At 40.2% G+C, this 11,738-nt stretch overlaps 1 protein-coding gene across 1 annotated transcript; it reads left to right on the top strand.

Moving 5' to 3' along the window:
* Nucleotides 1-640: 640 nt before the first annotated feature.
* On the top strand, nucleotides 641-10,052 carry LOC135465383 (glioma pathogenesis-related protein 1-like). The gene is made up of 6 exons (XM_064742603.1): nucleotides 641-712; nucleotides 2,317-2,422; nucleotides 2,969-3,078; nucleotides 6,294-6,403; nucleotides 7,402-7,490; nucleotides 9,699-10,052. Exons 1-6 carry the CDS (start codon nucleotides 701-703, stop codon nucleotides 9,833-9,835), a joined length of 564 nt encoding a protein of 187 aa, XP_064598673.1. The 5' UTR covers nucleotides 641-700; the 3' UTR covers nucleotides 9,836-10,052.
* The last annotated feature ends 1,686 nt before the right edge of the window (nucleotides 10,053-11,738 follow it).

The raw sequence follows: 11,738 nt of genomic DNA, 5'->3' as shown, positions 1-11,738 counted from the left end.
ATAGGGAATATTGTACAGATCGGAATATTTTCTGACAAATGCCAAGATATATACTATTAACGTCACGTAATCAAATTCATCTTCCCTTACACGGATCAGCGGATGTTTGCGTTTGATTGAATATTTCGGGTAGCCCTATACATACAGCTCGAAGATCAGTATTCTGCCGCTGGGTTCTGCCATTTTCCCATCTCAAACAAACACCCCCGCCGTTTTATGGTGAGTGCGGCGTAAAAGACCAATGGGAGTGGCTGACTTGCCTTATTTAAATATCAACAGCACATGTACTTTTAGCATGAAGTCCCAATAAGGAATTCCCAATCCCTCAACTTACAATTAGAATGCGTGGATGTAAACCATTCGTGTGTCCCAGGTTTAGTTGGCGATCAAGAAGACCGGAGTTATCATTTGATGGGTAGACAGGTTCATATATATGGCAAAGGCAATGTGTGTCAGTTTGATTGTAGGCATATTATCCCTGTATGTATTTCATGCCACAGTTCATGTTCTATGTGAAAATGGACAAGGGTATCAGTATGGCCCACTTAGCTTTAGTCGGAGCGTTTTGCGCATCCCATTGCACACTTATATCTTCGCGGGTTGGAGCCGGAACACATCCAAGCAGGGTTTCTCTCAAGAGGAGAAGGACGAACTTCTAACGTTACATAATGAATTGCGTAAACAGGTACCAGCGGCGGGCATGCGGCGTTTGGTAAGTCCACGTGCTGATACCGCAGTTATTCCGCTCGCTGGTTCTGCGTGCATGCAATACTCCGCAATGTGGCATTGAAACTCTCCTGTGCATGCTGCATGCAAAAGTCTGTTATTTATTATAAATCTTAGGTCTGAAACAAAACATTCAGCCCGTAACTAACCGAGTAATGTATACAAATTTAATCACAGTTATGCATATCACTTAGTGTGAAAATGATATAAATATATATTTCCTTTTTTGAAGTGGGGGGGGGGAGGGGCGTAAAAAACGATGAAATAAATGGATTAATTAACATGAAACAGTTAGACATTTTTATTCATTTTTCGAGTGATAGCATTCACCGTGATAATTAATAATATCAACCAAATAAAGGGGGGAGTGGACACAATTTCTTACAAATCCGCCATCATATCCTTAATTTCCAAGGTGGTATCTGACAGTTTTATATAAATGTAACATGAAATTGCCAGTTTTTATATGATGCACACCGATTTGACAACAACCATCGGCGGGCAAATTACAGATAAAAAGCTTAATGATTAAACTATCGTGAGCCACCTTATTCAAAGGCTTGCGCGTATATGTGTACATGTATAAATCTTTTCAAGAATGTCAGATATATACAATCATTTACTGATTTCATGAAACGTGCAACTTTCGGGGGTGCAACCTGCAACCTGCGTTTTTCCAGTTTCCTCCCCCCACAATGCTGGCCGCCATCGTATAAGTGAAATATACTTGAGTGCGGCGTACTGCACACGAATCAAATAAATAAATCGAATAAATTTAGGAGAATTGTCCAAAAATGCAGCAAGCAAACATCGCTTGTTTTCGGACGTGAATGAAACCGGAAATAAAAACATAAAGTATGATTAAGTTCCACATAGAGCAGTGATGTTTTTCCAAACTGACGAAAGTTTGAACGATTAAAATATCTGAAAAAAACAATGAGTAAAGATACTTTTAGATATAGAGTTTATCCTTAGAAGTCAATCTGTTGATGTCAGTTTTCCATCAATTTTCAGTTGTCTTTCATTTTGATAGTTATCTTGGCTGGCTCCGCATCAAAAATCTTTTTATCCCATTGTGTAACATTACGAAACCGGCCTACGGCACATACATCCTACTCCTCACAGCGCATGTGCCGCTCTCTGCGATCGCTTTACAGCTCTGCCACCACAAGACAAGCTTAACCTTAGGAGCCTGTGCGGCACACTTAGGCTTGGGTCGACTTTGCCTCATCACTGTTATGCTCGCGGGGAACTATTTAATGATCATTGTTCAATAAAACTGTTAAAAAGAAAGGCTGAAACAAGAGTTGCTGTGTTTTCTCACACCACTTCTTGCCCCATCACCGTGCCCCCAGTGACGTCAGCGTTGTTCAAGATTTGTGTACTAATTTTGCTAGTGGTGGCAGTGATGTAATGCGAACGTAGAGAGTGGCGGATGCGCTGTTCCTGTAGTAGGGGATTTGTACCATAAGCTATGGCACAGATTTGCCCTCTCCTTTTCATTACACAGTCTCCATTTGAATTAGTTTGATATTCTGCTGTGTTTACCTGATCTTACTCATGAACGTCGTGCACATCTCGATCTTCCAGCACTGGAATACCACTCTGGAACTAGCTGCGCAAGCGTGGACAGAAGGATGTGATTTCCAGCATAACTATGGCACTGACTACGGGGAGAACCTATCAGCCCAACCGTGTAGGTATAATTAAATCACGTGACGTGTCACGTGATAAGATTGCATCTCCCTCCAGCCTTTGTAGATGTATCAGCTGTGACTTTAATGTAGGCATGCTGGCTTCCTCTCAGGCCGTAAGTGGGAGGGTCTTCCAGCAACCTGCGGATAGTCGTGGGTTTCCCCCGGGCTCTGCCTGTTTTCCATCCACCATAATGCTGGCCGCCGTCATATAAGTGAAATATTCTTGAGTACGGCGTAAAACACCAATCAAATAAATAAATAAATAAAATAAATAAAAAAATAAATTTAATGTCGGTGCTCTGAGCACTCCGGGCTAACCCCCCCCCCCCCCCCCCCAACCCTGTCCACCGTCACACAAGCGAAAAATTCTTAAGTAGGGCGTTCAAACCGACTCAAGCAAACCCCTACTTTGTGTATTTGTGACTTTACCAAAAGATGCTTCATTACCGAAATAAAAAAAAAATTAAAAAAAAACCCTTGATGGTCCAAACATCTTTCATTCTGACAATTTATATTTTTAAGCCGTGCTTCTCCGCTTTTTCTAGATTTCTACAACGGGAGTGAAGCACTTCTGGGCTGGTATTCTGAGATAGCTTATTACGATTACACAACAAACTCGTGTAGTGACGGACACATTTGTGGACACTACACTCAGGTAGGTACATGTATATGGACGCTTCACTTCGGCGTGTATATGGACATATTACCCAGGTGGGTTTGTGGACGCTTCACTCTGGTGGGGTATGTGGACACTTTACTCGGGTGGGTGTGTGAACACTTTACTCATGTGTTTGCGTGCACACTTCACCCAGATGAGGTTGTATACGCTTCACTCAAATGGGTATATTGACACTATATAAGGAGACTTTGTCAGGTGGGAATACATGGGCGCTTCACTCAGGTGGATATATATATGGACACTTTACTCAGGTAGATATATGGACACTTCAATCAGGTCGGTATATGGACGTTTGACTCAGGTAGGTATATGGACACTTTACTCAGATGGATATATATGGACACTAGTCAGGTGGATATATATGGACATTTTAGTCAGGTGGGTATACATGGTCACTTTATATGCAGGGTTCGCACGGGTCCTTGAAAACCTTGAAAGTACTTGAATTTTTTTTTTGGGGGGGGGGGGGTCGGGGAGGGGGATTTCAAGGACTGGAAAGTGCTTGAATTTGACCATTTTTATGTGGAAGTCCTTGAAAGCTCTTGATTTTGTTTGTGTCAGGTGAAGAAAGTTATTCGGTGGTAAGAATCTGTGAATCAACTGGTAACAGGCATGCACCTAAAGCGGCCACCATTGGTATGTACGCGGTCATAGTTTTGCGCCATTACAGACTTTCTTTTCTCCGCCAGAGGGCGCTAAGATCGCCATTTTTTGGTTTGGCGGTAAGAGCTTACGCTGTAGTCATTTAGAGTGATTTGATGCATGACAAAAGCCTCAGAGATGTCAGGCAACTGTTAGTGATGAATGGCTGCAGTTTCCAGATTTCAAGGACTGGCTTGTGCGCGACGTCAGCAGTGTCAATCGGGCATACTGCCGAATGTGCCTGCAAAGTATAGATGTCTTCAGTATGGGCTGACGATGGCGCTGTTTACGAACACGTGCGTTGTGCGGAAATATTTTGAGCTGCGTTTTTTTTTTCTGACGGACAGTCGAAAGTTTATAGGATGGCTTTTCTGATTATCAGCGATATCTTCAAAGACTGAAGGTTATGGCACCAACACAAGGCGGCCTACCGGTCGAATGCCACGACATGGCTGTACCACGCTTACGAAATGACCTAAAAAAGTATTCAAGCTGCGACTGTTGTCGCAGTTTGTACGCGAAAAGCGGAGATTGTGACTGTCGTTTGAGGTTCTTGAATTTGTATTTTAAGTACGTGAAAATACTTGAAAAGTCCTTGAATATTTTTGGCCGCCAGGCGTGCGAACCCTGTATATGGACACTTTACTCAGGTGGATATATATAGACACTTGACCCGGGTGGATATATAGATGGACACTTCACTCAGGTGGATATATATATATATATATATATATATATATATATATATATATATATATATATATATATATGTGTGGACACTTTACTCAGGTGGATATCTATGGACACTTGGCCCAGGTGGGTATATATGGACACTTTACTCAGGTAGGTATATATGGACACTTCACTCAGGTGGGTATATGTTTATGGACACTCCACTCAGGTGGATATACATATGGACACTTCACTCACGTGGATATATAGAGACACTTTACTCAGGTGAATGTATACGGACACTTTACTCAGGTGGATATATATGGGGTATATATGGACACTTCATTCAGGTGAGCAAATATGGACACTTCATTCCAGTAGGTATATATGGACACTTCACTCAGGTGGGTATATATATGGACACTTCACACCGGTGGATATACACATGGACACTTCGCTCAGGTGGATTTATATATGAACACTTCACTTAGGTGGATATAGATATGGCCACTTCACTCAGGTGGGTATTCATATGGACACTTCACCAAGGTGGATATATAGATGGACACTTTACTCAGGTGGATATAGATATGGGCACTTTACTCAGGTGGATATATATATGGATACTTTACTCAGGTGGATATACATATGGACACTTTACTCAGGTAGGTATATATGGACACTTCACTCAGGTGGATGTATATATATGGACACTTCAAACAGGTGGATATATACACATGGACACTTCAGTCAGGTGGATTTATATATGGACATTTCACTCAGGTGGATATATATATGGGCACAGATGGACACTGCAATCGGCCAGATGCGTGGCCGCTGCAGTCGGGCGTATGTTTGTTCACTGTATTCGGGTGAATGTGGACATTGTCCTCGGGCACATGTGTTTACTTTGCACTCGAGTGTATGGACATTGAGTTCCGGGGAGTAGGCAAGCATTGTCTGTAGTGTTGATTCAGGAACTGACCGTTGTGCGTGTGAATACATGATTCAGGTGATGGGAAGAGGATACTTGGCCCAGGTGGTGCATGGATTCATGTGTGACCGTTTAATTTTCTGGTTGGGGGTGGACCAGGTGGATGCGTAGATCGAAAAACCAACACTCTTGCTTTCTGTAAGTTTTTCCTGAGGTCCAAAGTATCAGCTGCAAACAGAATCACGTGATGAACCTTCCGCCCATCACGTGACCCTCGCCTCACACTCCTTACAGCACATGCGCCTATCTCTAAGTACGCTTTATACCACTGCCACCACAAGCAATTTTTGTGCACAAATCTTGAACAACGCCAGTCACGGGTTACGGTGATGAGGAAGGGAGTCGTCAAAAAACGATAAAACTCTTTCTCAGTGTTTGTTTCTAATAATATCTCATACACTTGTTTATTTGATTTATTTGATTCATTTATACACCAAGTTACATGTAAATAGGTCAGTGGGAAAAGGTAAATGTACCAAAACTGCTGCAAAGAAAAGGATTATGAATAGAATTAAATTGCATTAAAGTTACTGGAAACCCCTGAGGGTGATGAAAAGCGAGCATAGAGAGGGGCGCATGCACCGTTCTTCGTCACGTGATGTCCAGCATTCATCTTTAATTTGCGAATCTGTTATTCACTCTTCATATTTCGTTAGTTCTCATGCGAGTCATATTATCAACATTGTAACTCCTTAACAATAAAATCTAAACAATCCTAGTAAATTCATGATGAGGTGATATTATACGTTTTACAAATGTAGATGAACCTGAATACAAATATAATAATCTAAATATTCAGTTTGAAGACTAACTAGCCGAAGCTAATACCGATCAAATCAATCAATAAATCAATCAATCAATCGATTTTGCATCTGTTTTCCAGTTGGTTCTAGAAGAATCGTCGAATGTCGGCTGTGGTATCTATTTCTGTAGGACCATGAAGACAATAACCATGACGAATGGCTATTTTATTGCTTGTTTCTACAGCCCTGCGTAAGTATATATGTACCTAATTGGAGATGAATACGTCATCGCATGTTATTTACTTATTTGTTGGTGTTTTATTTATTTATTTATTTATTTATTTATTTATTTTATCATCCACTTTGGTGTTTTACGCCGTACTCAAGAATATTTCACTTATGTGACGGCGGCCGGCATTATGGTGGGAGGAAACCGCGCAGGGCCTGGTGGAAACCCACGACCATCCGCAAGTTGCTGACAGACCTTCCCACTTACGGTGTTGGTGTTTTACGCCATACTCGAGAATATTTCACTTACACAACGGTGGTCAGCCTTATGGCTATCGCATGTTAAGGTTCGGCCTTATGGCCCTTCTCCACAGTTGGTTCAGGTTTCGAAATTAGAGCAGCATGGTACGTGCGAATAAAGGCGTCAAAACTGACATTCGTAGATCTGTATCAGCCGTAAACTATAATGGACGTTTCAGGGCAATAATCGCAAGATCGATTTCCAAGATGACGTAACTTGTCTGAATTTTCGTGAATGTATTGACCTTCATATTTGAACTCGAAATCAAACTACTCTGAAACGTAATTGTTGTGTAAAAACAAAAACTCTCAATACGCCAAGAGTGACTTTTTCTGAAAGTGCATAACTCGGCTATTAGAGGAAAAACGAATAAAGTTCAGTTTGAATTTCTCCAGTATAGTTTTTAAGCTCAATAAGACACAATTATAAAGCAGAGCACCGGAGATAAGTGTAAGTGTAATTCATTGTAACATTTTAGAAACAGTGTAAATAGTAGCGTTTGATGGAGTATCCTTAATTGACGGACTAGTTTTTACAGTAGTAACGTGTGACTTCGATTGAAATCGTCGCACAGGAGGCCTCCGTGGCCGAGGTGGTTAGCACGATAGCATGGTGCAAAGACCCAGGAGCTTTTACTATGCAGTAGGTGTTACACGTTGTAAGGATGTCTACAGACCTGTTTTGAACAACTACCGGTCCACTTTTCCGTCTGTTTTCAGCACTAACAAGGGAAGCAGTGTACCTTACAAGAATGGCCCCGTCTGTTCCAGCTGTTTAGCAGGGTTGGGTTGTGTTGACGGTCTTTGTGGTAAGATATATCATATACCAGTGAGTCCACCTGTTATGGCATACTTGGTCATTGACATTCTATTCAATCCATAGATCCATGGAAGTGAAAAAAAAAATCAAAAAGAAGAAATATCAAAGTTTTTTTTCAGTTCAGGAAAATATTTCTCACCAACAAACAAAATTTTGCCCAAAACACTTTTATCCAAAAGAAATACAACATCTCATCCAAGGGAAGTTTTCATTCAAGACGTGATCATTCTAGACCTACGTCATTTTGTATAAAGTCATACGCGACAACGCAAACTGATAACGCCACTTTAACGCGGTTGTCGGTGCGTCCGTCAGTCGGTGATTGTAAAATAAAGCTAATTCAGCTCATCGGGTTTATTTATTTATTTGATTGTTGTTTCGTGTCAAGAATATTTCACTTTCACGACTGTGCCGGGGGCCAGCGTTATGGGAAGAGGAAACAGAGCAGAGCCCAGGGAAAACCCACCACCATCCGCAGGCTCATTAGGTTTAGTATCTGTGCCATTAAGTTGAGTGCGTTTTAGTGATGCATGCGCGTTTTTTTTTGGGGGGGGGGACTTTTTGTGTAGGTTAGGCCTTAGGCGAGATTTTAATCTTGTCACTTGATATAACATCGATGTTGTTGACAATCCGATTTCTAACGTTTCGGGCAGATTTTTGTAAAAAAATCTTGTATTATTTTTGTGTTATTATTATCAGGGAAAGTGTGATCACATGTTTTGTTTTTTGCTTTGGCTGTACGCACTTTGTCTTATGAAATGTATTTCAGGGCTCGGTTTAACGAAAATCGTGCTATATATGTTGCTTAAGCAAAATCCGGGTGCTGGATACGGTTGTTCAAAACTGCTTGAAGACTTAATACCACGTTTAACTATAAAGTCAAATCTTCAATTTTGTACTTAGCGTAAAAAATTGTGTAATATTACATTAAATTAATATGAACAAACTGCTGTTGTTATAATTTGACTTTGGGGGACTGCTTTGACTGCTGAGTTTGGTTAAAAATTTAAATATAAAATATCACTTAATACCAGCTAATGCACTTTCGAACAACTGAGCCTAGTACTTTGAGTACGGTGTAAATTTGTCTAGATGCGTTTACCTGTTTGAAACCAATCCTAATTAGCCTACATATTTGTGTGTAGGGGCTAAATGATTCTGTATAGTGAGCAAGCGTACAATCTAAGCCGAAAGGAAATTCCGCAACAGTGTCTTTCTTCTCTAGCTTGTGACATTTAAGGATTCTTACTTAATTCTATACCTTGTGACGACAAAGATTGTTATTCCATTCTATAACTTGTGACAATTAAGGATCCTCACTTCATTCTATAACTTGTGAAAATTAAGGATTCTCACTTCATTCTGTATGTTGTAACATTTAAGGATTCTTGCTTCATTCTGTATTTTGTGACATTCTTTCTTTATTCTGTAACTTGTGACAGTTAAGGATTCTTTCTTCATTCTGTAGCTTGTGAGAATTGAGGATTCTTTCTTCATTCTGTACTTGTGACAATTAAGGATTCTCACTTCATTCTATAATTTGTCACGATTAAGGATTTTTTTCTTCATTCTGTATGTTGTAACATTTAAGGATTCTTGCTTCATTCTGTATTTTGTGAAATTCTTTCTTTATTCTGTAGCTTGTGACAATTAAGGATTCTTTCTTCATTCTGTAGCTTGTGAGAATTGAGGATTCTTTCTTCATTCTATACTTGTGACAATTAAGGATTCTCACTTCATTCTATAACTTGTGACAATTAAGGATTTTTTTCTTCATTCTGTATGTTGTAACATTTAAGGATTCTTGCTTCATTCTGTATTTTGTGATATTCTTTCTTCATTCTGTAGCTTGTGAGAATTGAGGATTCTTTCTTCATTCTATACTTGTGACAATTAAGGATTCTCACTTCATTCTATAACTTGTAACAATTAAGGATTCTCACTTCATTCTATAATGAATAATGAAGTTAGGATTTCTACACATATATAACATGAAAGGTAATGATTTCAACATATATATATAACGAATGACAGGTAAGGATTTCTACACATATGTAACGAATGACCAGTAAGTATTCCAGTACTTTCTTCTGTAACTTGGTGACAATTGAAGATTCTTTAACCTTTACTGGGTGATATTAAAAGCAATATTCGAGAGTGGGACTCTCTATTTTTAGAATTGTCATTGCATTTTCAGATGAAGAATCTCCCATGAAGGTGAAGGATCCAAAGTGCCCGTCCCTCGTGGGCTTCCCAAAAGTGCTTTTTGTTTCCGGAAGTCAATTGTGTAGGGAAGTTAAATCAAACCAGACTGAAACAGCAACAACACCCTGAACTGTCTCTGACAACTTGTCGCGAGGCTTAGGCAAATGTGGTGAACGTCTATTTCTGTGTTAATAATTTAATAAATATATCTTGTTGTGTTGTGGGAAATAACACAAATGTATAGATATATTTAATTCACAAGAAAACGATGGCTACAACAATGCCTGTAACAATGCCTGGAGGCCTAAGCGAACATATTTGTACACTGAATAAAGCTAATATTTATAATCCCAAGGGGTCTTCGTGGCGGAATGGTTAGCATGCTAGTGCAGAAGAATAACAAAGTAGCCTCTCAACAATGCGGTCGCTCTGATACGATACAATATGTAACGGTTATAATAAGATTCTGGTTTCTTCTACAACGGATGACATCTGGGTGGTAAGCACAGTGACCCAGGAGCCTCTAACCAATGTGATCGCCGTGACTTCAAGTACAGCTCATGCTGGCTCTCCGGTAGTACGTGAGAAGGTCAACTAGCGACCTGCGGAAGGTCGAGGGTATCTCCTTGTTTTGGTTCCACCATAATGCTGGTCACCGTCGTATAAGTGATATATTCTTTAATACGGCGTAAACACCAATCAAACAAATAAGCGCAATCACCAACAGGACGAGGTTGTCGCTAAGAGTTGATTGAGGGGCTTGTCTATCGTTCATTGACAACAGGAAACACGAAGTGCGAGTTTTTAATGGGTTTTGGACAGAGAAATAGTCGATTCTCTTGCGTCTTAATGGTACATGCAATGATAAGCGATCGAAAACCGTTTTTGCAGTCATGTATTTGTTGAAGTCCACTTATATTAAACCGATGTATGATGTACATATCTCTACGGCACATGGAAAAAGTTCGTTAGTAACGTGCCATGCACGGTCGGTGATTTATCCCAGGCGCTCAGGATACCAACCCCCTCCCCCATCCGTAAGGCCGGTCGCCAGCGTGTGAGAGAGAATTTGTTAAGTAAGAACAGTTAAGTACGGAAATACAATTCTGAATTCATACAAAAACCCCAGATCAACGTCATCAATCTGGATTTTTCTCCACTTTGGTTAATTTGGAAACTAATCTGGGAACATGGTCATGCGATCTCAGAGCTAACGTCAATTGAACCCTGACTGACCTTTAGCCATATGATCCTGGGGTAAGGCTGACGAGACATCGTATTTCCGGTTTCTGTAACATAGCACCTCCCTTGGCTTGTTTGAATTGCAGAATGAAGTTGATTTACAGAGTTCCAGGAATTTTAAAAAGCATAACTTTTTTATTTTTGTGATGTAGCGTAATAGAGATATCGCAGTTCAAACTAATCAAAATCGCGCACTTTGAGAAAATGGAAAGCTTTATCAATTTTAACCAAACTGACGGGAGTGCTTCTATAGCCCTCCGCTGACGTCACCTGAACCCAGTCTAACCCTCTAGCCATATGAGCCTGGCTTAAGGCTCCGGTTTCTATAATGTGGCGCCTCCCCTGGCTTGTAAGAATTCCAGATTAAAAGTTGATTTACAGAGTTACTAAGTTCCTCAGAGCAAACTTGCCATGGCTGTTTCCAGATCTCTTCCGAAACAACTTAAAATATTTGTTGTCTTTTAAATTACCGGTTTCCTAACCACCATAATGCTGGCCGCCGTCGTATAAGTGAAATATTCTTGAGGACGACGTAAAACACCAATCAAATGAATAAATAAATTATCTAGTGCATGCAGGTAGTGAGCCATTTTGGGGGATTGAATCACTATTAATTGATGTCAACTGTCAGAGCAGTGCGACTCCAGTCAATCTTGGGATCTTGAGATTTTGTTAATGTGATATGTGTTTGAAATTGCATTTAAGGGAAAAGTTGCCTAGTTATGAGACGGATGGAAAAATACACTGTACACTTTACAGAGCTTTCGACTTTATGAGCGAACCAAAAAAG

Source organism: Liolophura sinensis, chromosome 5 (genome assembly GCF_032854445.1).
Source record: "Liolophura sinensis isolate JHLJ2023 chromosome 5, CUHK_Ljap_v2, whole genome shotgun sequence".
Taxonomy (NCBI): Eukaryota; Metazoa; Mollusca; class Polyplacophora; order Chitonida; family Chitonidae; genus Liolophura; species Liolophura sinensis.
Note: the sequence above shows the minus strand (reverse complement) of the source record. Positions and strands in the feature narration are given on the sequence as shown.